Source organism: Macaca fascicularis, chromosome 20 (genome assembly GCF_037993035.2).
Source record: "Macaca fascicularis isolate 582-1 chromosome 20, T2T-MFA8v1.1".
NCBI classification, from domain to species: domain Eukaryota; kingdom Metazoa; phylum Chordata; class Mammalia; order Primates; family Cercopithecidae; genus Macaca; species Macaca fascicularis.
In genome coordinates this window covers 42706485-42732721 of record NC_088394.1, presented here as the reverse complement: position 1 = coordinate 42732721, position 26237 = coordinate 42706485, and the positions used below count along the sequence as shown (strand labels likewise).

At 37.5% G+C, this 26237-nt stretch overlaps 1 protein-coding gene across 4 annotated transcripts in view; it reads left to right on the top strand.

Moving 5' to 3' along the window:
• C20H16orf87 (chromosome 20 C16orf87 homolog) overlaps positions 1 to 19558 on the top strand; it is a 32567-nt gene extending 13009 nt beyond the window's left edge. For 2 of the 4 annotated variants that reach the window (XR_012428699.1, XM_005591837.5), the window contains 2 exons: positions 11513 to 11695; positions 18554 to 19558. Coding sequence is in view for 3 of the 4 variants with exons in the window: in XM_005591837.5 (XP_005591894.1) it covers positions 11513 to 11695; positions 18554 to 18672 (302 nt within the window). In the remaining variant the exon portion in view is untranslated. Of the gene's footprint in view, positions 1 to 11512; positions 11696 to 17193; positions 17404 to 18553 lie in introns of those variants that run through there. The other 2 variants (XM_045381395.3, XM_045381396.3) reach the window with 2 other exon arrangements.
• Positions 19559 to 26237: the final 6679 nt, after the last annotated feature.

The window sequence follows — 26237 nt, the reverse complement described above, 5'->3', positions numbered from 1 at the left end:
TGGAGTGCAGTGGCGCGATATCTGCTCACTACAACCTCTGTCTCCTGGGTTCAAGCCACTCTCCTGCCTCAGCCTCCCAAGTAGCTAGGATTACAGGCATTTGTCACCACGCCCCACTAATTTTGTACTTTTAGTAGAAGCGGGGTTTCTCCATGTTGGTCAGGCTGGTCTCAAACTCCCAACCTCAGGTGATCCGTCTGCTTCTGCTTTCCAAAGTGTTGGGATTACAGGTGTGAGCCACTGCTCCAGGTGGAATTAATGAACTTTTTAAAATTTAAAATTAATTTTGATGAGAGAAAGAGATGCATGTTAGCACTAACACTGTGTTAAGAAATGCTCAGCCGGGTGCGGTGGCTCACGCCTGTAATCCCAGCACTTTAGGAGGCCGAGGCAGGTGGATCACCTGAGGTCAGGAGTTTGAGACCAGCCTGGCCAACATGGTGAAACCCCATCTCTACTAAAAGTACAAAAATTAGCTGGGCGTGGTAGCATGCACCTGTAATCGCAAATACTCGGGAGGCTGAGGCAGGAGAGTCGCTTGAACCAGGGAGGCAGAGGTTATAGTGAGCCAAGATCATACCATTGCACTCCAGCCTGAGCAACAAGAGTGAAACTCCACCTCAAAAAAAAAAAAAAGAAAGAAAGAAAGAAAGAAAGAAATGCTCAGGCTGGGCACAAGGTCTCACACCTGTAATCCCAGTGCTTTGGGAGGCCGAGGCGAGCAGATCGCTTTGAGCTCAAGAGTTCGAGATCAGGCTGAGCAACATGGCGAAACCCTGTTTCTAAAAAAGAAAAATACAAACAATTAGCCAGGCATGGTGATGTTAACTCTGGAGTATGTCCAGGTTCTTGGTGTCTTGAACAGAGAACTGGACAAAACACACAAAGCAAGGAAGGATTGAACGGATTTATTGATAAAGTACAGTGTGGGAGTGGGCTTGGAGCATAGGGTCTCAAAGGCCCTTTTACAGAGTTTTTGTGAGTTTAAATACCCTCTATTTGGGGCACACCCTATGTAAAAGGAGAGCATGAAGTAAGGTTACAAAGTCATTTACTTGGCCTACCCCCTATAGAGAGGATGAAGTAAAGTTACAAAGTCATTTACTTGGCCTATGCCCTATGAAGAGGATGTTTCCTGTTATAGCCGAAGTGTGAGATCGCTTTAAGTTCCCTGCCTCCAGACCCTATTTTTTGGCCTCAGTGGTATGTACCTGTTGTCTCAGCTACTTGGGAGGCTGAGGTGGGAGGATTGCTTGAGCCTGGGAAGCAGAGGTTGTAGTGAGTGGTGATCTTGCTGCTGCACTCCAGCCTGAGTGACAGAGTGAGACTCTATCTCAAATTAAAAAAGAAGAAAATTTTAATTATAAAAACTGTAGAAGAAAATAAATTTCTAAATGAGACACTAGTTCATAAAATTTAGAATTTAAAATTTAATAAAATTAAAAATTTAGAGTTCCCTGTAAAGGAAAGAAAAAATAGTTGAGACAGTAGGAAATTATAATTGCTTATTAGTATTTTAACTGTGTAATTTTCAATGAGTAAAAGGTTTAGGGTAAGCATAGTCAAGTAAATAACCTTCTCATTTTTTATGGGGAGAAAGAAAAAAGGGAAAAAAACCTAAACTTAGTTTTCAAATTATTCTTTAATATAAGTTAATAGGCTAAGGCTGATAAGCAACGAAGTTTATAAATGACAAGTTCACTTTTAGTTAAGGGAAAAAAATGGAGAAATGATTATCACCTGTACCTTTTATAAATCCAAAGTGATTGAGTGGTATAAGTGGTCCTCAACTCTGAATTGACTGTGGAGGTTTGGTTTTGTTATTCAGAAAGTATTGTTCTTTACTTGCTGGCCGGCGCGGTGACTCATGCCTGTAATCCCAACACTTTGAGAGGCTGAGGCAGAGGGATCACTTGAGGTCAGGAGTTCAAGACCAACCTGGCCAATGTGGTGAAACCCCATCTCTACTAAAAATACAAAAATTAAAAAAAAAAAAAAATGCAAGCCTCGTTCCTTACTTGCTAATTGCATAAAAGTGCTGTACGTTCCTATATGAAACATGGCTTTTATGTAGTTGATTTTTGTGGGGTTTTTTTTGCCTTTTGATGAAAAAAATGCATACCTTTGCCTCTGAGCCTGTACTTTTAGATTCTTAATCATACAGTCTATGATATCTATATTCATCTTCAAAACACTTTTCATAGAGTTCTTTGACTTCTAATTAAGACTGATTGTTTTTAGGTCTGCTGTACAGCTCTTGTACTAGGATTTCTTTCCATTGTACTCCCAGGATAATCCCTTTTCTTTTCTTTTCTTTCTTCTTTCTTTTTGAGACAGAGTCTTGCTCTGTCACCCAGGCTGAAGTGCAGTGGCCTGATCTCGGCTCACTGCAACCTCCACCTCCTGGGTTCAAATGATCCTCCTGCCTCAGCTTCCCTAGTAGTTGGGATTACAGGCATGTGCCACCATGCCTGGCTAATTTTTTAATTTGTAGTAGAGACGGGGTTTCTTCATGTTGGCCAGGCTAGTCTTGAACTTCTGACCTCAGGTGGATCTGCCCGCCTCGGCCTCCCAAAGTGCTGGAATTACAGGGGTGAACCACCACGCTTGGTACCACTCTCTCTTACATACTGTGTGTTTGTTCCTTTTAACCCATGTGTTTTTACTTTTGGAACAAATTTCCCAGAAATTGCTTTATTCCTGGAAAAACTTTTCCAGACAAGACATAATGGTACATTTCTTATCTTATATTGTGGAGAGTGCCTTTGTTTTGCATTCACACTTTAATTTTGTTCTCATTCTTCCTTGGCATTCAGTGGGTCCTTTCCATCTGAAAGCTCAGCTCTTCAACTCAAGGCAGTTTTTATCCATTATTGCTTTTCCCCCCATTTCCTTTCCTTTTCATTCTGGCATGCCTATAGGATCATGTTAGGATTGTGTTGTACACTGTATTGGAAATTGACACTGTATTGGAAGGAGGATAAAGGTAGGCAGTACAAGGGTAGTGGCTCAATGATTTCATCAAAGACTTAGTCTCTTCTCTTTCTTCCACCTTAAGAAGATGTGGCTTACCCTCATTGTTCTGAGGTAGTTCTTATTGCACCTCTAAGCATCCTATACACATTTCAAGAAGGAAGAAGAGGGAAGAGCAGAGAAACAAAGGGGCATGCCAGCTATGCTTCTTCCCTAGAAAAAAATCTTTCTGGAAACCTTACCCAGTTTCACTTACCTGTCATTGGCTAGAGCTAGATGCCACCTCACCTGCAGGGAGAGTCTTGAGAATATATACCGATTTTAGGCATATTGCCCTCTTTAACAGAACAAGATTCTGTTCTTAATGAAGACAGGGAGAAGGAATAATGGGTAGATAATTAGCAGTTCTGTCATAGGGATATCTATTAGGTTTCTTGGATCTTTCCTTCATTTTTCTTTACTTTCTGTCACATTCTCTTTTTGTCTTTTTGCTTTATTCCAGGACATTTTGTTGATTTTCCTTTCTACATCTATAATTTTGTCATCAAGCATGTCCACCATTTAGCTTATTAGCACCTAAACTTTAGCAGGGTATCTTGTTTTCTAATTTCTTCTTTTTCATAGAATTTTGAAAATAGTTTTATTATGGTAAAATATAACAAAATATACTATTTTAACCATTTATAAATGTACAGTTTAGTGGCATTAAGTACATTCATATTGTATTCTTAACCATCACTACCATCCAATTCCGGAACTTATTTTTTTCAAACTGAAACTCTGTACCCATTAAACAATGACTGCCATTTCCTTCTCCCCCATGCCCCAGGCAACCACCATTCTACTTTCTCTGTGAATTTCTCTGCTCTAGGCACCTCATGTAAATGGAATCATACAATATTTGTCCTTTTGGGTCTGGCTTATTTCACTTAACACAGTGTCCTCAAGGTTTCATCCATGTTGTAACATGCATGAGAATTTCCTTTTTAAGGTTAAATAATATTGCATTTTATGTATATGCCATATTTAGTTTATTCATGTATTAATCAGTGGACACATGGATTGGTTTAACCTTTTTGCTATTGTGAATAATGCTGCATGGTATACAAATATCTGTCCTGATATCTGCTTTCATTTCTTTTGAGTATATGCCCAGAGGAATTGTTGGATCATATGTTGATTCTATTTTAATTTTTTGAGGACTGACTTTACTGTTTTCCATAGCAGCTCCATTTTACATTTCTACCAGCAGTGTACAGATGTTCCAGTTTTTCTACATCCTCACCAACACTTATTTTCTGATTTTGTTTTGCTTTGCTTTTTATAATAATCTGGTGAGTATGAAGTGGTATCTTGCTGTGGTTTTGATTTGCATTTTCTTATTCATGTGATATTGAACATCTTTGCATGTGCTTTGTGGCCATTTATATATCTTCTTTGGAGAAATACCTATTCAAGTCCTTTGCCCATTCTTGAATTGGGGATTTTTTTGTTGTTGTTGACTTGTAAGTTCTTTATATTATTCTGAATATTAATCTCTTTTTTTTTTTTTTTTTGAGATGGAGTCTCGCTCTGTCGCCCAGGCTGGAGTGCAGTGGCCGGATCTCAGCTCACTGCAAGCTCCGCCTTCCGGGTTTACGCCATTCTCCTGCCTCAGCCTCCCGAGTAGCTGGGACTACAGGCGCCTGCCACCACGCCCGGCTAGTTTTTTGTATTTTTTTTTTAGTAGAGACGGGGTTTCACCGTGTTAGCCAGGATGGTCTCGATCTCCTGACCTCGTGATCCGCCCGTCTCGGCCTCCCAAAGTGCTGGGATTACAGGCTTGAGCCACCGCGCCCGGCCTAATCTCTTATCTTGTAATAATTTGCCCATATTTTCTCCCATTCCATGTGTTGCCTTTTCATTCTGTTGATAGTGTCCTTTGATACACAGATGTTTAATTTTGATGAAATCCATTTTGCCTGTTTTTTTTTCTTTCATTGCTTTTGCTTTCGCTTTTGGTATCATATCCAAGAAATTATTGCCAAAATCCAATGTCATGAAGCTTTTCCAAGATTTTTAAAGCAATTTTATGGTTTTAGTGGTTATATTTAGATATTTGATCCATTTTTGTGTATGGAGTAAGATAAGGGTTTTTTGGCTAATGTGAATTATGCTACATTGTGTAGATACCCAGTTTTCCTGTTACAACTTGTGGAAGATACTGTACTTTACCTTGAATTGTCTCAGAGTCCTATTGAAAATCCTTTGACTGTATGTATGTGTTTATGTCTGAGCTTTATTTTTATTCCTTTATGTCAGTACCATACTGTTTTGATTATTATAGCTTTGTAGTAAGTTTTGAAATCAAGAAGTGTGGGACCTTTAACTTTGAATTTTTTCAAGATTGTTTGGCTATTTGGAAATCCTTGGGATTCCATGTGAATTTTAGGATGGGTTTTTCTGTTTCTGCAAAAAATTTTATTCTTAATGATAATCTCCTTTCAGATCTCTCAAGGTATGCATTAGAATATTTTATTTGTTTGTTTGTTGAACTATCTTTGTTCTTCCTGTTTTATTTTGGCTCTTCTCTCGACTTTTATTTTCTTCTTTATAGCTAGTAATGTTTAATTGGCTGTTGGTTTGATACAAATGAAGGACTTGGTTTATCAGTGTAGATAAGTTTAGTGAATATCCTATACTGTTTTAAATGTCTGTTTTGACAACAGAGCTCTTCAGTGTATAACTGGGAGTTTAGTAGCAGGAGGTGAGCAGGCAATACACTGGTGAATTCCCTTATTGCCAAAATAAGGCAGGCTTCATTCTGGGGTGGAATGTGAAATCTCTTACAATATTTCATTCCTGTCAGGAGCTGGCTTTTTCCTATGTTATGGAGGTTTGAAGTTCTCTTGCACATTGCTCTGTTCATAAGAGCTTCCTTATGTCAGTTGCTCTGTATACATAGACCCAACTGTACTGCAGTAGTCTCTAGTTATTTTGATGATCACCTGGTGGCCTGCTCTCACTTACTATACTTTTTGTCCTGCCCTGGGATTATCCTTGAGAATCCTCCTTTGGGAGGAACAGCTCTCCCTTCTATAGCAGCTATCACTTACTCCTATTTTTGAATTGTAGTTTATTTTATTGCTGTTTATTATCAGAACCATCAGGTTGCCAGTTTGCTGAAATTCTGTAATTTTGGGTCATTAATAGTACCTTTTTCTTGTTTCCAGCACCACATATATATTTTCCTTTTTCTCCTTCCCCTTTTCCCATGTTTCTTCTCATTCAGTGGGATTTTGAGAAGGTGGTGAGGTAAATGTATGTCCTATCCGATTTTATTTATTCAACAGTCTGTGTAAATAATGTTCTAGGTTCTGCAAATAAGGTAGGCAAAGGATTCCTAACTTTCATAAAGCCTGTATTTTGATGGAGGAGACGTATTGAGCATATAAGTAAATAAATAACAGATTATAGCTGTAGTAGATTACAGGAAGTGACTTGGGCTGGGAGAATCAGAGCAAGTGACCTGTATATGGATATCTGAAAGAAAAAAAGCTTATCTCATGAAGAGCCTTGGGAAGATAATTCTAGGCAGAAGGATTAGCATATACATAGACTCAGCGGAGGAAGGAGCTCGTTTTATTAAAGGAAAGGCACGTCTGGAGTGTAGTGAGCAAAGTGGTGAGCATGAGCATCATGAGACTGGAGAAAGAGGCAAATGCCAGATCTGTTGGGGACTTGTCTTTGGTAAGGAATTTTTACTTTAAATATGGAAAAAAAGCTAATGAGAGGCTTTAGAAGGGAAGCTATGCCGTTTGATTTTTTTTTTTTTTTTTAAGATAATGTTGACTGATATGTAGAGAATAGGTTTGGCTGGGATGTTGCCCATGGAGGTGGAGAGAAATGAAGAGATTATGGGTATATTTTGCAAGGAGTACCTGTGGGCCTTTGCGATGGTACAGGAAGCAAGATGAGTCACAAATGACTACAAGTTATTTGACTTGTACAACCAGGTGATGCTTTTTACTAATATGATGAAAGTAGGAGGAGTAACAGATTTGGGAGAGGGCAAATCAAGAGTTGTTTTTTGATACAATTTGAAATGCCTTTGAGACATTCAAGTGAATTTGTCAGGTAGGCAGTCTAGAGTTTAGGGAAGAAATCAAGCAGAAGGTGAAAACTTTGTAGCCATTATAACAATAGTGTTTAATGCTGTGGGTTTATGAGATGATCCAGGCAAAGTCTAAGTAAGAGAAGAGGCCTCCGGACAGAATCCTGGGGCTTTGACATTAGATTGGGAAAGCACCTGGGGGAAGAGCACACAACAAAGGCGATTAGGAGGAGTGGCTGGTGAGATGAGGAAACTAGGGGAGCCTGAGAATCAAGCGAAATAATTTCAAGGAAAGTAGTAGTCATCTTTGTTGAAGTTTTGAGAGATGGTGTAAGATGGTAAGTGAGGTGTCTATTAAGATTTGATAACAGGTTTTTAAAAAAATTATTATACTTTAAATTTTAGGGTACATGTGCACAACGTGCAGGTTTGTTACATATGTATACATATGCCATGTTGGTGTGCTGCACCCATTAACTCGTCATTTACATTAGGTATATCTCCTAATGCTATCCCTCCCCCTTTCCCCCACCCCACGACAGGCCCCGGTGTGTGATGTTCCCCTTCCTGTGTCCCAAGTGTTCTCACTGTTCAATTCCCATCTATGAGTGAGAACATGTGGTGTTTGATTTTTTGTCCTTGCGATAGTTTGCTGAGAATGATGGTTTCCAGCTTCATCCATGTCCCTACAAAGGACATGAACTCATCCTTTTTTATGGCTGCATAGTATTCCATGGTGTATATGTGCCACATTTTCTTAATCCAGTCTATCATTGATGGACATTTGGGTTGGTTCCAAATCTTTGCTATTGTGAATAGTGCCGCAATAAACATACGTGTGCATGTGTCCTTTTGTTGTTTTTGACAATCAGTTTCATTGGGATAGGAACTATACTGGAATAGATTTGATGAGTGAATGGGAGATGAGAAACTGAAGGCAGGAAGTACAGGCACCTCTTTTGAGAAGTTTGGCTGTAAAGAAGTTTGCAGAGATGACTGGGTTGCTGGGGGAACAAACCTAAATTCACTGTTAGACTTTAATAGGCATACTATATAAAGCTTTATTTATCACTATTTCTCTTAACCTTTATTTTTTTGAGAAATTCTAAGCATATGCAAAAGTAGAAAATGACCAACCCTGCTCCATCCACAATCCTGAACATCTTCCCTTGCATCATTTTGAAGCAAATCCCATATAATTTCAGTTATAAACATTTCATTATGTTTCCAAAAGATGAACATTAAAAAATGTAAGCACAATGCCATTATAACATAAAAAATTAATAATTCCTTGTTATTAAATATCCAACTTGTGTTCACATTTTCACTTTTCTCATAAATTATCTTAGAGTTTTAAAAACAGATTTTAAATAAGGTCCACAAATTGCATATGGGTGCTATCTTCTTTATTTATTTATTTATTTATTTATTTTTTGAGACAGAGCCTCGCTCTGTCACCCAGGACAGAATGCAGTGGCACAATTTCAGCTCACTGCAGCCTTCTCCTCCTGGGTTCAAGCAGTTCTCGTGTCTTGGCCTCCTGAGTAGCTGGGACTACAGGTGCACACCACCATGCCTGGCTAATTTGTGTATTTTTAGCAGAAATGGGGTTTCATCATGTTGGCTAGGCTGCTGTTGAACTCCTGACCTCAGGTGATCCACCCCCTTCAGCCTCCCAAGATGCTGGGATTACAGGCATGAGCCACCACGCCCCGTCATTTGTGTAAGAACAGGGTGTCACTTTGTCAACCAGGCTGAGACAGGGTCTTGCTGTGTGGCCCAGGCTGATCTCAAACTCCTGACCTCAAACAGTCCTCTTGCCTCGGCCTCCCAAATGCCTAAAGTGCTTTTGGATTACAGGCATGAGCTACTGATCCTGATTTTTTTTTTTTAACCCTCTTATTGTCTTATTATTTTCTCTTTTTTTCCTTGCAAGTTAGATGTTGAAGAAATGGCATCACCTGTTCATTTGTGTGTGCTGTTTGTATCCCCATGGTGTCAGTTAACATATTCCTTGAATAACTTCTCTTTTTCCTATTAGTTGTAAGTTAGATCTAAGGACTGGAGAGATTGGAATTTTTTTTTTTTTTTTTGAGATGGAGTTCATTTTTGTTGCTCAGGCTGGAGTACAATGGCACAATCTCAGCTCACTGCAACCTCTGCCTCCTAGGTTCTAGCGATTCTCCTGTCTCAGCCTCCCAAGTAGCTGGGGTTACAGAAATGTGCCACCACACCCAGCTAATTTTGTATTTTTAGTAGAGACGGGGTTTCGCCATGTTGGTCAGGCTGGTCTCCAACTCCTGACCTCAGGTGATCCACCCACCTCGGCCACCCAAAGTGCTGGGATTACGGGCGTGAGCCACCGTGCCTGGCCTGCTTCTCTCTCTTTTAGTGATGTTAGTACCTGCTGATGTTCAGTGCTTAGAACCTTTAGTTCATTGCAGGTTGAAAAGTGTTGATATTCTGATTCTGTCATTCCTTCTTCATTTATTAGCTTTAACATGAGAAACCTCTTCATCTGCCCTTTGGTTACCCTGTGAGTAGCACAGTTTAAATAGAAAAAGCAGAAGAAATGCTTTGTTCTTTCCCTTTATTTAAATTTTCAAAGTAATGAGTTGCTTCTTTAGTATCTTCATATGGTGGCCAAGTAGTTTTTGTTTTTAATGTTAATATATTCATATGCTTGATATATTTCAGTCTATTAACAGTTATTATTTTTATTGATACTCAAATTGTCCTATAATAGTAGGAACCTCTTCATGTTAGCCCAAGTCTTAACAACACCCTGCTTGTCTTTAATAACTTTCTTTTTTTTTTTTTTTTTTTTTTTTTTTTGAGACGGAGTCTCGCTCTGTCACCCAGGCTGGAGTGCAGTGGCCGGATCTCAGCTCACTGCAAGCTCCGCCTCCCGGGTTTACGGCATTCTCCGGCCTCAGCCTCCCGAGTAGCTGGGACTACAGGCGCCCGCCACCTCGCCCGGCTAGTTTTTTGTATTTCTTAATAGAGACGGGGTTTCACCGTGTTAGCCAGGATGGTCTCGATCTCCTGACCTCGTGATCCGCCCGTCTCGGCCTCCCAAAGTGCTGGGATTGCAGGCTTGAGCCACCGCGCCCGGCCGTCTTTAATAACTTTCTTGCAATCTGGGATAATTAAATGTTCTTGTATTATCTGGTATATGTCTAATTTGAAACTTCAGATTAATTCTCCAAGGATATGTTATTTGGAGATAATATTACATTTTACTTTTCATTTTTACAGCAGTCTATTATCATACTTATTTTATAGTCTTTCACATTGTTCCCTTTAGTTCTTTGGATATGAATTTTTCTGTTTGTTTTGCCCCTTTACCACTGTGATTTTTGGCATTTGGGGAATTCTCTTTCTTGCTTTTGATTGCAGGTATGTGTTAAAGCAGGGTATCATATATATTTTTTTCTTTTTTTTTTTTTTTTTTTTTTTTGTTGAGACAGAGTCTTGCTTTGTCGCCCAGCCTGGAGTGCAGTGGCCGGATCTCAGCTCACTGCAAGCTCCGCCTCCCGGGTTCACGCCATTCTCCTGCCTCAGCCTCCTGAGTAGCTGGGACTACAGGCGCCCGCCACCTCGCCCGGCTAGGTTTTTGTATTTTTTAGTAGAGACGGGGTTTCACCGTGTTAGCCAGGATGGTCTCGATCTCCTGACCTTGTGATCCGCCCGTCTCGGCCTCCCAAAGTGCTGGGATTACAGGCTTGAGCCACCGCGCCCGGCCCTATATTTTTTTCTTTAAGTTTATTGTTTGTCTTATCCAACATTTTGATTTGTTTAGAGTGGGAGGAGTGACTTCTTGCATTAATTAAATCACCATATTTAGTAAAGTTTCCCTATTGCTATTCCATTTATGGAGCAACATGCTCTTATATCAGAAATTACCTTATCTGTGGCTAAAGTGAAAACTACTCACTTGCCTAGGGTTTTTATATTTGTTATGGATGCTTTCTGTTTGATTTTTATTGTAAGCTTAATATATTGTCTTTAAGATCAGTTTTACTTTTGCATATTTCACGTATTTTAATCTTTAATTCAGGTAGAGGGCAAAAAGGTATGGAATTTTTTTTTTCTTTTATTAATATTTCCCTACTTTTAGCTTGTAAACAGGAAGAAAAAGGCAGACAGGTTGCTATGGAATTGTGTGAACTTGTAGAGGCTGAAATTTAAGCTGCCAAATGAAGAAACTTGTTTTCTCTTCCAAGATTCCTCCTACTTCATGTGTTATTGCGATCTGAATTCCATTGAATTTCTTTTTTTCTTATGTGGGTGTGGGGGAGACATACATGTTATGGTTGTAGTTCTATGAAATATGCCAGGAAGCATACTGTAGTGCTATTTAGAAAGAAAAAGAAAGACAATGAGAACTTGGGCAAACAGTTCTTGCTAAGCCCTAAAATATATCACTTTTATTCATCCATACAGAAAACAAGCATGAGGCCAAGAGGAGGCGAACAGAGAGAGTTAGGAGAGAGAAGATAAATTCTACAGTAAATAAAGATTTAGAAAACAGAAAGAGGTCTCGAAGTAACAGCCATTCAGATCATATCAGACGAGGAAGAGGAAGACCTAAAAGTGCATCTGCCAAAAAGCATGAGGAAGAAAGAGGTATGAAATAAATCAAGCAGTTTTTTTTTTTTTTTTCCAAGTATTAAATTGATCTGGGATCTTAATTAGGTAGTAGTGAAGAAAGTGGAGGCATTGAGTTCCTGGACTTAAAATCACAACTCATATTTTAGTTTGAAAGCATTTCCTCTATGGTGGATGCTTATTATTTTTTTAATCACAGGAATTTAATTCTTATTGGAAACCTAAAGGCTTAGTTAGGTAAAATTTACCTTGCTATAAACTGATGATAATAGAGTTCAAAGGTGATTTGTATATGACATCCTGGAGAAGCCTGTTAAAATGATTGTACCTTCTTTTTTTTCCTTTTTGAGACAGGGTCTTGCTCTGTCACCCAGGCTGGAGTGCAGTGGTGCAATCATGGCTCACTGCAGCCTCAACCTCCAGGGCTCAGGTGATTCTCCCTCAGCCGCCTGAATAGCTAGGACTACAGGTGTGCACCATCATGCCTAGCTAATTTTTTTGTAGAGGGGGTTTCACCATGTTGCCCAGGCTAGTCTTGAACTTCTGGGCTCGAGCAATCTGCCCTCCTCGGCTTCCCAGTCTTGGGACCTTTTTTTTTTTTGTCTTTTTAAGACAAGTCTGAGCTCTGTTAAGACTATTTCAAACTGTTATACTGTGAGTTTTAAACTTTTACTATTGAAAGTTCTTGGTGGAGTTTTTAACTGCTTATTGGGCGATTTGTGTGCTTCCTACTCTGAGGCAGCTTTTGTGTAGATGAATTCTTGGTCCAGAGTATATTTCTTTTTCTCCTTACAGGTCTTCTCCTTTCTTCTGACAAATATCTACCAATAACTTGTTTTTAGACATTAAAACTTCAGTTTCTCTTTTTCTTTGATGTATACATCTTTTTAAAAACTTATGGAAAATTTCATCATATGCAAGAGTAGAGAAAATAGTATAATGAACCTCTATATGTCCACAAGTATCTTTTTAAAATTGAGACTTTCAAGCCAGGAGTTAATTTAAAAAAGGGATAGTTGCTCTTTATTGTGCTTTAAAAACCTCTGTCAAAATGATTTCATCTTCATTGAAATGCATTTATAATTTCTTACACTATTTGTGAGTTATGCTTTGCTTTTCAGATGTTCTGTCTTACTTAAGTGCTTTTTGTATAAATGTAAATTTCACTTATTTTAGACAATGAGAACATTCTACCAGTTCACTATTTCTCTCTGCTTTATGTGCTTTTATTTGAATAAAGTTACTATTGCTAGAAAACAGCTTTACCAGTATAGCCATTCCTAGCTTTTATCAACGTTAAAGGTGTCTTACTATTGTATGGCTAAAGGAATAAGATTTATATCATTTTTTACTGTATTCTAGGAAGGCTGTGCTGAGGTACTCCTTATTCCTTGGGTAATTTTACTGCTTTTCTCTTTCTTTCTATTATGCTCTTCCAGAGGGTTTGAGTTATTTATTCAATGTGAATGTTTCTTTAACAATAGGGTGCAGAAAACCTATGCCAAGGATTATTTTAGAAGGGAAACTAGGTAAAGAAAAGTCAACAGAGAAAAAGGAAAAGAGAGAACTACTGCCTGGCTCAGAAAACAACATTCTTTTCAGTTGAAGTAGAGAGAATGCAGCTGAAAGAAAAGAATGCTTCTGGTGGTGGGTGAGAGGAGATGAGAAAGCAGATAATGACAGTCTTTAGCTGGGGAAATGAAATCTGTATACTTGTGGTAGAACTGTATATATGCCGGATTTCAGCTTTTATTTCATGATTACTTGAAAAAGGAAGCATTATTTGGCTGTAAATATTTTTTAGGCATTTTCTGTTTATTACAGAAAAATTTTAGGAAAGCTATTTCTACAGTAATATATGCTTTTAATTTATTTGTTTTTGATGCAAATTGCAGGAAATTGCTTAAATTAGTTTTTGTAGTACAAACTGGAATCTTACGTAGACCGTGAAGTCATTACACTTTTTCTGTAAAGAGCCAGAGAGTAAATGTTTTAGGCTTTGTGGGCCATACTATCTCTCTCACAACTACTCAGCTCTGCCATTTTAGCTGGAAAGCAGCCATAAACCATGCATAAATGAATGGGCATGCCTGTGTTCCAGTAATACTTTATAAAGCAGGTGGTGGGCCACATTTGGTACTTGTACTATAGTTTGCCAATCTCTTTCTTTTTCTTTCCTTGCTTTTTTTTTTTTTTTTTTCCTTCTGAGATAAGGTCTCTCACTCTGTTACCCAGGCTGAAGTGCAGTGGAGTGATCATGGCTTACTGCAGCCTCGAACTCCTGGGCTCAAGTGATCCTCCTGCCTCAGCCTTCCAAGTAGTTGGGACTAGAGGTGCACGCCACCACGCCAGGCTAATTTTTTTTTACTTTTGGTATAAATGAGGTCTCACTATGTTGCCCAGGCTGGTCTCAAATTCCTGGGCTCAAGTGATCCTTTCAGTTTGGCCTTCCAAAGTGCTGGGATTGCAGGCATGCATGAGCCACTGCACTTGGCCTAGTTTGCCAATCTTTGTTGTAAACCATTGTACTCTTAAATATAATATGGACAAGAACCATTAGACTGGTGCAGAAGTAATTGTCGTTTTACTTTTGTACCAGCCTAACATGAACTTTTGAAATGTCTGTGTGTGGTTTTTTTTTTGTTTTTTGTTTTTTGTTTTTTTTTTTTGAGATGGAGTCTCGCTCTGTCGCCCAGGCTGAAGTGCAGTGGCCGGATCTCGGTTCACTGCAAGCTCCGCCTCCCGGGTTTACGCCATTCTCCTGCCTCAGCCTTCCCGAGTAGCTGGGACTACAGGCGCCCACCACCTCGCCCGGCTAATTTTTTGTATTTTTTAGTAGAGACGGGGTTTCACCATGTTCGCCAGGATGGTCTCCATCTGCTGACCTCGTGATCCGCCCGTCTTGGCCTCCCAACGTGCTGGGATTACAGGCTTGAGCCACCACGCCCGGCCAATGTCGGTGTTTTAGAATAGATTTCTTGGATATGCTTCTTAGTGCTAAATAGCTATTTCGTTGGTTTTTATTGATTCCTTGCTCTTAGAGCATTTGAAAAATTTGAAGCAAGTTTTAACTTTAACACGTGAATTAAGGAAAACCTGACAATGTGTCTAAAAAACCTAACTTAAAAATGGACTTTTCTATCTAGTCAGATGAGAGGTCCAAAGGGGAAAAAAATGACTTCTATTTTGAAACCGAATAAGAAGGAAGAATGGAAAAGGAAAGCTTGTTAGACATCATCGTAATAATATATCTTTATAAAGTCATAAAAACAAATCATTAAATAACAATTTTTGTTAGTCTGATGTAAGTCTTCATTTTATATATAAGGGTATTCTGGATATTATAGAAGTGACATTTTGACTGATTAAAATATGTTAGGCAATTCTGAACATCATATTAATGAACTTAAGAATGAATGGGTCGGGTGTGATGGCTCATGCCTGTAATCCCAGCACTTTGGGAGGCGGAGGCGGGTGGATCACGAGGTCAAGAGATCGAGACCGTTCTGGCCAACATGGTGAAACCCTGTCTCTACTAAAAATACAAAAAAAAAAAAAAAAATTAACCAGGTGTGGTGGTGTGCGTCTGTAGTCCCAGCTACTTGGGAGGCAGGAGAATCGCTTGAGCCCAGGAGGCAGAGGTTGCAGTGAGTTGAGATCTCATCATTGCCCAGCCTGGTGACAGAGCGAGCTCTGTCTCGGGAAAAAAAAAAAGAATGAATGTAGACTTCAAGCTGAAGATGGTGGATTGAAGAAACACATCTAGCTCTAAACTCCTTTGGGGAAATCTAAGAAAGAAACTGATTTTTATTACACAATTACCTAAAAGTCAGGAAATTTGTGTATCAGTTATGTCTAGAAGTAGAAGTGGAATTGAGGCTAAAAATGAGAAGATTGTTTGCAAGTCTTTTTATGAATAGCCCACTAGGACTGTTTACCCTCTTATCCCCCAACTTTATCCTTTGAAAAAGATAAATAATACAGTCTTTGGTCTCAGGAACACCAGGTGTCTGTTGATGACCAGGATACCATGTTAAGATCAGGAAGCCTAGGTGAAAATAGGACATAGTAAATACTGAGTTCTTGAGTTTGGCTTATTAGCGTCCAGGTAAAAAAAGATGGAACATATCTTCTCTAGAGAATCTGAAGGATCCAAGAGAAAAGGCCCCAAATAAAGATACGCTCATTAGAGATTCACAGAGAAGTGGCCTAATTGGATCATCCTAATCTGATGACTACAGTCAAGCTCCACATATGTGTAAATGTTTCTCATCAGCTTCTTTGGTCACTCTCCTATATATGAGCATATTGCCAAGAATTACCCAGATATCTGGAAGAAAGCGTATATTATAGTTTGAAAGGCTAAGACCAAATCAACAGGAGAGAAAAAATAACCTGGAAAACAAAAAGTTTTTGCAGGGAAAAGAAAAACTATAAACAATTATTAATATCTTTAGCAAAAGAAGTAATTGTAATTATAAAACGAACAAGATGATATTTAAAAGGAAATTGCAGAGGTCAAAAAGCCAGTTGGAATATGAGCTTTAAAATATTCCAAAAAAAACCCCAAGACATAGATGATACACAGAAATGAACGACTTTAATAAAAGGCTTAAAGATAAAATTGAAGAAAGGTTCCAGAAAGTATATCAATTGAAAAGAGATGGAAAAAACAGAATGGAAACCATAAATTTAGAGGACCAGTGTGAGGTCTGACATCTGTAAATAACTGAAGTTTCAGATAAGGAACATGGAAGATGGAGGAGAAGGAAGTCATCAATGACTTTAACAATGACAATTATTTATTCAAGAAAATTTTCCCAACCTGAAGGACATTTAGTTTCTTTGTTAAAAGGGCCTACAAATTCCCAGTCTAACGGATGGTTAAAAAGATAAATTATGCCAGAGTTTGTCATTATATCTCATATCTCTTTGGTTAAAGAAAATTCCTCAGGTTTTCAGAAAAAAGAAAAGCGAAATGATGTTGGAACTAATACAATGGAATATTGTCCAGCAAAGAACAAACTACTGATATATGAATAGCATCAATGAATGTCAAAAACATGTTGAGCAAAATAAGCTAGACACAAAAGAGTACATACTATATATGATGCCATTTATGTGAAGTTTAGGAACAGACAGAATGATTCTATGGTAGTAGAAATCAGAACAATGGTTGCTTGTAGGTGTAGAGAGGGATTGGCTGGAAAGAAGCATGAGGGATTTCTGGAGGAAATTTGTTATATGTTGATTGTGACATGGGTTACATGTTTGTATATGTTTGTCAGAACTCCTCCAGTTGAACACATACAGAATCTGTGTATTTCACTCTATGTAAATTTATCATTGATTTTAAAAATAACTGTAAAAAAGGTATTGGGTTTTCTCAACAGTGGCACCAGTAGTCAGAAGACAATTTACTGCCTTCACAGTTCTAAGCGGAAACCTACAAGTCTATACTCAGTCAAACCATGAATCAATGTGAAGGTAGACTAAATATATTTTCTGACATTCAGGGTCTCAAAAATTTTGCTGCCAATACTCCCTTTCTCAGGAAGCCCCTATAAGTTACCTGCTACCAAAATAAGGAAGTAAACCAAGAAAGGATCTTTGGATTCAAGACAAAGGTGGGTCCAACCCGCCTCTAGAGATGAGAGTCTCCAGCATGATGCTGATGAAAGAGCACAAGATGATAATTGTGCAGTAGGCCTAGAGAGCAACCATTTCATACTGGAGCAGGTTGGAAGACTTGGAGAGATTTCTTCCACAAGATAAAAATGATAAAATACCTTATATGTATAAACATCCTGAAAAATTTATACAACTAGGAAAGACTTTGGGTTGAGTTAGAAATGAGAACTAAGCAAGTAAAAAGAGAATCACTTCAGGGAAAACAATGTAAAGGAAAAGTGAAATCACTTACCGTAGGCATAATAATGTAATCATTGAAAATTGATGTTACTGAAGTTCTGATTGAACTATAGTGAGAAGATGAGGGATGGGCAGAGTGTTTACTGGGGCAAGAGATGCAAAACAGTGTAACCCTTATTTTCCATGGGGGAAAGTGAATCAGTAATGCCTAAAACCCTGAAGTAGCATCTTATACAAATGTTACTTAGAGATTTGTTTTTGTAAAAGCAAAAAGGAACAACTGGAAAAAAAAAGTCACAAAAAAAGTAGTTGCATTTGGAGAATGGGAAATGTGCATGGGTCAAAGGACTTCTGTTTAACAAGTTTTATAAAAATGATTTGATTGTAAATTATATGCATTTAACTTTGATTAGAATGTCAAAACAAAATAAAAATAGAATCAGGGGATCCTGAAAAAGTAACTTGGAAGAATACATACCAAGATGTTAATTGTGATTTTTGCTGACTCATGAGATTACGAGTGATTTTTATTTTCTTTTTCAAATTTTCTGTGAACTTGGATTACATTTGTAAACGAGAGGGGAAAGATAGAAATAAATGTTATTTCCTGTATAAGAAGATGAAGATGAGTATGTTAATGTATTCATAAAGTGACCATTGATGTTCAGAAGGGGACCATCTCTCAGAGTGAATTTTGTCTAGCAGAGAAAATTCATTTTGATTGAGACAGTGAGGAGATAGAAATGTATGAGGCTCTTAGAGAAATGATGTAGCTGTTAGATCACCTGTGTATAGAAATATATATTGTCTTCATTTAATCTTCATTTCGGTAACTCCTTTGTATAATTTAAAAAACTTTTTAGTTCAGTAGCATAGTAACATTTAATGTATATTGTAGTATTATATATAATACTGTCATTTAAAGAAATACTTGAAAGCTTTAAAAAATTTAAATTTACTGCATCTACTGCCTTTGTATTAAACTTTCCCTTTTTCTTTTAACAGAGAAACAGGAAAAGGAAATTGACATCTATGCTAACCTGTCTGATGAAAAGGCTTTCGTGTTTTCAGTCGCCTTGGCAGAAATAAATAGAAAAATTATCAATCAAAGACTTATTCTCTGATACTTGGTCTGCCAAACCTGCTGAAACTTCTGTCAGGATTACATCAGCAAATTCTCAAACAGTTACGGACTCTCAGGAGCATTCTGACTGCATCAATAAGGGCCATTGATTGTTTCTCTCCTGTCATTTAGCCTGTGCCACACAAGCTGTGTAGGCTTGGACTGTTCTGGGATTTCCTTGTTTACCAAGGAGTATTGTCAGTGTTTTGTGTTTGGGATATAAGTAAGTGTATTTGCCAAAAAAAAAAAAAAAAAAAAATGCTGGATGGATGTAAAGGATAAAAAGTGATGGGGTGTGGGGTAGGTATGAAAACTAGGGTAATAAGATGCTTGATTGTTTTCAGGTTTGCCACCAGAGATGCAATATTTTAAATACTGTCAGAGTGATTTTTAAAAATATATATTTCAGATTTTCAGTGCTAACAGATTGCATCTATACAGTTCATTTACTTTTAGTAAATTGGCAATTGATATTTTATTGAATGGGGAATTAAGAATATAAACTACATTTTGTCTTAAATTGATTTTTTTTCTTGGCCTTTATTTTTATTACTTAAGGTATGAGTTATATTTTAGGAGATACTTTCTAGACAGTTTGAAGTTTGGGTGCTATATGAAGAAAAACATTTAATGATATACTCAGATATAAACACCTTGTTTTTTTGAATGTAATTTATTTATTAGTTAAAAAAAAAAACTTCTGCTCTCAAGATGGTGCCTGTTAACCTAAACATGAAATATATTTATTACATGCAAAATATTTCTTAGATAGCCACTTTTAAGCAGTAATGTTTTATCTGAATGGATATTCGTTTATACATCCTGATAATTATTTAAATTGTTACTTTCACTCTGGAAGAAAAAATAAACCTTAATATTGAAAGTAAGTAGATTAAATAGTGTGATAAAAATTTTTTGTTCTGGTGAAGTTTGTGAAATACATTTAAATTCTTAATTTTTCTAGTGTTAAGTTATAATCATTTATAGTTGATTTATACTAAATGCTTTTGCATTTTGGCATATCAACTTAATGATTAACATATTCAAACTTGGCAGTCACTCCCCTTATTTTCAGTCCCTCTTCCCCCAATCTGTTTGGAAATCCTTTTAAAGCCTTCTTACAGAAGATAGTCATCAGTTAGATTTAGCCCCCTTTTAAGAGAATCTCCTTTCAATTTTAGTAGTAACATTATCAACTTCATCCTTCATCCTGCATCTCCCATCACCCCCTCAAAGAAAAAAGGAACATTTTTTCCTACTTTATTTAAATGGTAACCAGCAGAGGGAGCTTAAGAGGTACTCTAGATAGGATATAGAATTTTCCTAAGGATTCCTTTTCCTTTAATTCTGTATCTGTCTGCAGGTACTACTGCAGCTATTTTGTATGCATTTTATTTATTTATTTAGGAGACATAGAGTCTTGCTCTGTCACCCAGGCTGGAGTGCAGTGACACTATCTCAGCTCATGCAACTTCTGCCTCCTGGGTTCAAGTGATTCTCATGCCTCAGTGTCCTGAGTAGCTGTGATTAGAGGCGAGCGCCACCAGGCCCGGCCAATTTTTTTTTTTTTTTTGTATTTTTAGTACAGATGGGGTCTCACCATGTTGGCCAGGCTGGTCTCAAACTCCTGGCCTTAAGTGATCCGCCTGCCTTGGCTTCCCAAAGTGCTGGGATTACAGGCATGAGCCACTGCACCCAGCCTTGTATGCATTTTAGAGTCTTAACTAGTAGTTTCCCCAATAATGTAATGTGATTTTATCTTTGAAACATACTGTAAGGAAACTTTTGATTTTAAGCAAAAAAACTTAAAAATGATTAATATCTAAAAACGCTTGTATATATATATATGTCCTCAGAAAAAGCAAGAGCAGCTTGTGGAATAAGCACCTCTCTAAGGAATTACCGATGTCAGAGTCTATCCATGTAAAGCTGAAGACCATTAGAGGGAAGTCATGTTAAAATATTCATTGGATATGGTAAAGGAGGTACTGGTGACTGGGCTGGAGCTTGCCATGTAGAAAAGTAATTACTTCAGATCTCATAATGTTAAATTATTGGCTTATTTAAAAATGTCCTTGGCAGAGAGGCAAATTAGGTTTCCTCTGTGACATAACCTATTTAACCAATTTTCCAAAAAATTGTATGCTCTGAGATACATTTATGAGCTTTCTTGTTATAAAGCTAAAAAATTTAATTTGTCTAGGCATGTCGTAATGGTTTCAGAAAATATTACTTTGTCACTGGTGTCAGAGAAACCTCTGTCATCAGCAAATGTCCTAAGAGTATAATTATAGTTCTTTACTTAATCCAATTTGTTCTGCTCTGATATCTATAAATGATGTGATTATTCAGAATACCTTGAAATGATTCCACAAGTAGATTAGGTCTGTTGAAGATAATTTATTCTTAAATATATAAGTAAGATTAAATAAAAGTAGTTTGAGAGTTGTTACTCCCTGCCTCACTCAATTCCATGGTATTCCAAAATGGTTTTGTGGGCACTTTAATACTTATAGTTTGATTTTGTTAGTTTTTGAAATGAACATTTCTTAGATTTTTATGGGCATTTTCTTGTATTTAAATGTAAATGATATAAAAGGGAAACTCTGCAAATTATTTCTTGTGTAGTAATCAGTGGAAGTGATCAAAGAGCTTGAAGCGGTTTATGATGAGAAAATTTAAAATTGCAAATGACCTGAAAATTTAGCCAGAATCTATTCTTATTTCTTTAAATTTCAGAAATACTTAAGGGAAAAGAAAAGGTCAGTATGAACTCCGGGTTGCTTCCTAAAAGTAATCAGATAGTGTTTTCCCTCAGATAAGATTTCAAATTGAAAAATATTTGACTTCTTCAACTCTAGTAATTGCACTTGATTCTCTAATTCTGACCATTAAAATGACTTGGCAATATTTAATTTTGGCTTGCCTTTTAATCTGCATGTTTGTCTTAAATTTAGAAAAATTAAGCTCTTTACTTCTTTTATATAAAGTATTAATTGGCTGGGCATGGTGGCTTACACCTGTAATCCCAACACTTTGGGAGGCCAAGGCAGGAGAGTTGTTTGAAGCCAGGAGTTTGAGACCAGCTTGGGCAATGTGGTGAGACCGCGTCTCTACAAAAAGTAAAATTAGCTGGGTGTGGTGGTTCCAGCTACTAGGCAGCTGAAGCTAAAGGATCACTTGAGCCCAGGAGTTGGAGGCTGCAGTGAGTGATGCAGTGAGTGAGTTTCAAACAGGACTGGGAGGCCGAGGCGAGCAGATTGCTTGAGTCCAGGAGTTCGAGACCAGCCTGGACAACATGGTGAAACCCCGTCTCTACAAAAAATACACAAAATTAGCTAGGCGTGGTGGCATGTTCCTGTAGTCCCAGCTACTCAGGAGGCTGAAGTGGGAGGATTACTTGAGCCCAGGAGGCAGAGGTTGCAGTGAGCCAAGATCACTCTACTGCACTCCACTCCAGCCTGGGCGACAGAGCTAGACGCTGGGTCTCAAAAAATAAAAATAAAAAATAAGACTCATCAGACAATGTCTTTTTTCCTTACAACTATCATAGATATTTTTAAGAACCCAACAGGAAAACAGTCTATCACATTTACCACAATATTTTTCATTTGTATTTATCTTCTTTAATTATTGATGTTCCAAGTTTACATCGGTATCAGTCCTTTACATCTGGAAAATTTCTTTTAGTGCAAGTCTATTGACATTTAATTCTCTTAATTTTTCTTCATCTGAGAATGTCTTTATTTTGCCTTAATTCGTGAAAGATATTTTTGCTGGATATAAAATACTGTGTTGACAGTTCTGTTCTTTCAGCCTCCATGGTTTCTGATGAGAAATGTGCAGCCATTAAAGTAATAATTCCCCTATATGAAACCTATTATTTTTTTCAGAGTATTTTCAGGAATCTTTGTCTTTGGTTTTTATTGGTTTGATTATGATATGCCTGGGTGTGTGAATTTATTTTCTTTGGGATTTGTTGAGCTTAAATGTAAGTTTATGCCTTTCATCAAATATGTAAAGTTTTAAGCCATTCATATATTTTCTGCTCTACTTTCTCCCTCTTAGACTCCAGTGATGCAAGTGTTAGACTCTTTGGTATTATCTCACTGATCTCAGAACCTCTGTTCATTTGTTTTATTTTAATAAATTATTTCAGTTGACAAAATTGTATATTGTATACAACATGATGTTTCAATATGTATGTTCACATTGTAGGATGTCTAAAGTAAAGATAATGAACATACGCATTATCGTGTATACTTACCATTTTTTGTGGCTAGAACAATTCTCTTGGCAATTTTCAAGTATCCAATATGTTATTAACTATTGTCGATATGCTGTATAATTGATCTCTTGAACTTATGCTTCCTAACTGAAAGTTTGTTTCATTTGACCAGCATCTTCCTAGCTCCCCTCCCTCACCACTGATAACCACCATTCTACTCTCTGTTTCTGTCAGTTTGACTTTTTTAGATTCCACATGTAAGTGAGATTATAAAATACTTATTTTTTTGTGCCTGGCTTATTTCATTTAATATTCACCAGTTTCATCCATATTGTCATAAATGGCAGGATTTCCTTTTTAATGGCTGAAGAGTATTCTACTGTGTGTATATACTACATTTTCTTTATCCATTCATCTGTTGAACACTTACATTGATTTTGTATCTTGACTATTGTGAATAATGCTACAATGAAAATGGGAGTGCAGATATCTCTTTAACGTACTGACTTCATTTCCTTGGATATATACCCAAAAAATGGGATTGCTGGATCATAAGGTAGTTCTATTTTTAGTTTTTTGATGAACCTCCATACCATTTTCCTAATGGCTGTACTAGTTTACATTCCTACCAACAGTATACAGGAGTTTCTGTTTCTGCACATCCTGACCAACACTTGTTATTTTTTGTCTTTTTAATAATAGCCATCCTGACAGGTGTGAGCTGATATTATTGTTTTGATTTACATTTTCCTGATGATTACTGATGCTGAGCACTTTTTCATATATGTGTACACCATTTGTATGTCTTCTTTTAAAGAAATATTTAGGCCGGGCGCGGTGGCATAAGCCTGTAATCCCAGCACTTTGGGAGGCCGAGACGGGCGGATTACGAGGTCAGGAGATCGAGACCAGCCTGGCTAACATGGTGAAACCCCGTCTCTACTAAAAAAACACAAAAAACTAGCCGGGCAAGGTGGCGGGCACCTGTAGTCCCAGCTACTCGGGAGGCTGAGGCAGGAGAATGGTGTAGACCCGGGAGGCGGAGCTTGCAGTGAGCTGAGATCCGGCCACTGCATTCCAGCCTGGGCAACAGCGAGACTCTGTCTCAGAAAAAAACAAAAAAGAAATGTCTATTCAGAAGCTTTGCCCATTTTTAAATTGGGTTATTTTCTTGCTATTGAGTTGTTTGAATTACTTATGTATTTTGGATATTAATCCCTTAGATGTATGTGCTCCCATTTGCAAATATGTCCTCCCATTCAACAGATTATCTCTTCACTCTTGATTGTTTCCTTTGCTGTGTAGAAGCTTGTTAGTTTGATGTAGTCTCACTTGTTTCTGCTTTTTGTTGCCTGTGCTTTTGGTGTAATATTAAAAAAATCATAGCCAAGGCCAATATCCAGGAGTTTTTCTAGCTTGTTACCTGTTTTCTTCTAGTAGTTTTATGATTTCTGGTCTTAGGTTTAGGTTTTTAATCCATTTTGAGTTGATTTTTTATATATGGTGTAAGGTAAGGGTCTAGTGTAGCTCTTTTGCGTATGGATAGCCTGTTTTCCCAATACCATTTGTTGATGATACTATCGTTTTTCCATTGTGTCTTCTTGGTGGCCTTGTAGAAAATTATTTGAACATATATGATTGGGTTTGTTTCTGGACTTGCTGTTCTTTTCCATTGGTGTACGTGTCTGTTTTTATGCTAGTACCATACTGTTTTGATTAGCTTTGTAATATAATTTGAAATCATGAATTGTGATGCCTCCAACTTTGTTTTCCTTTCTCAAGATTGTTTTTGCTATTTGGGATCTTTTGTGTTTTTAAGTTTTTGTTTGTTTGTTTTCTGTGAAGAATGTCATTGGAATTTTGATAGGAGTTGTGTTGAATCTGTATCATTTTGGTTAGTATGGACATTTAAGTAGTATTCTTCAAATCTATGAACATGGGATATCTTTCCTTTTTTTGTGTCTTCGGTTTCTTTCATCAATGTTTTATAGTTTTCAGGGTACAGATCTTTATTATTATTTATTAAAATTTATTACATTCATTAAAATTATTTCTGGGCTGGGCACAGTGGCTCACGCCTGTAATCCCAGCACTATGGGAGTCCGAGTTGGGTGGATCACGAGGTCAGGAGTTCAAGACCAGCCTGGCCAAGATGGTGAAACCCCATCTCTACTAAAAATACAAAAATTATTCGGTGTGGTGGCGGGTACCTGTAATCCCAGCTACTCGGGAGGCTGAGGCAGAGAACTGCTTGAACCTGGCAGGCGGAGGGTGCAGTGAGCCGAGATCGTGCCACTGCACTCCAGCCTGGGCAACAGAGCGAAATTCTGTTGTTGTTTTTTTTTTTAAAAAACAGCGAAACTCTGTTTTTTTTGTTTTTGAAAACTATTTTATTCTTTTGATGCTATAGTAAATGTGATTTTTTTCTTGTTTTTTTTGGATAGATTGTTATTGCTGTAAAGAAATGCAACTGATACTTGTATGTTGATTTTGTATCTTACAACTTATTAATTCATTTATTCTAACATTTTTTCTGTGAAGTTGTTAGGTTATTTATATTTAGGATCATGTCATCTACAAATGGATAACTGTACTTCTTTTTTTCTGATATGATGCCTTCTTGCCTGATTGTTCTTGCTAGTATTTTTAGTACTGTGTTGAGTGGAAGTATTGAGTGGGCATCCTTGCCTTATACACATCTTAAAGGAAAAGCTTTCAGTTTTTTCCCCATTAATGATATTAGTTGAGAATGTGTACTTTTCATCAATTGCCTTTATTACATTGAGGAATTTGTCTTCTATACTTATTTTGTTGAGAATTCTTTTATCATAAAAGGATGTTATGTTACTGTGATGTCTGACTTTAGTATTAGGGTGATGCTGCCCTCAGAAAGTGAGTTTGGAACTTCTACTTTTTGGCAGAGTTTAAGAGGGATTGGTATAAATTCTTTTTTTTATTTTTTTTTGAGACAGAGTTTTGCTCTTGTCACCCAGGCTGGAATACAATGGCGCAATCTTGGCTCATGCAACCTCCGCCTCCCAGGTTCAAGCGATTCTCCTGCCTTGGCCTCCTGAGTAGCTGTAATTACAAGCGTCTGCCACCATGCCTGGCTAATTTCTGTATTTTTAGAAGAGATGGAGTTTCACCATGTTGGCCAGGCTGGTCTTAAACTGCTGACCTCAGGTGATCTGCCTGCCTCAACCTCCCAAAGTGCTAGGATTACAGGCTGAGCCACTGCACCTGGTCAGTATTAATTCTTAGCTATCTGGTCCTGGGCTTTTCTTTGATGAAAAGTATTTTATTACAACTTTAATGTTTTTATTTGTGATTGGTATGTT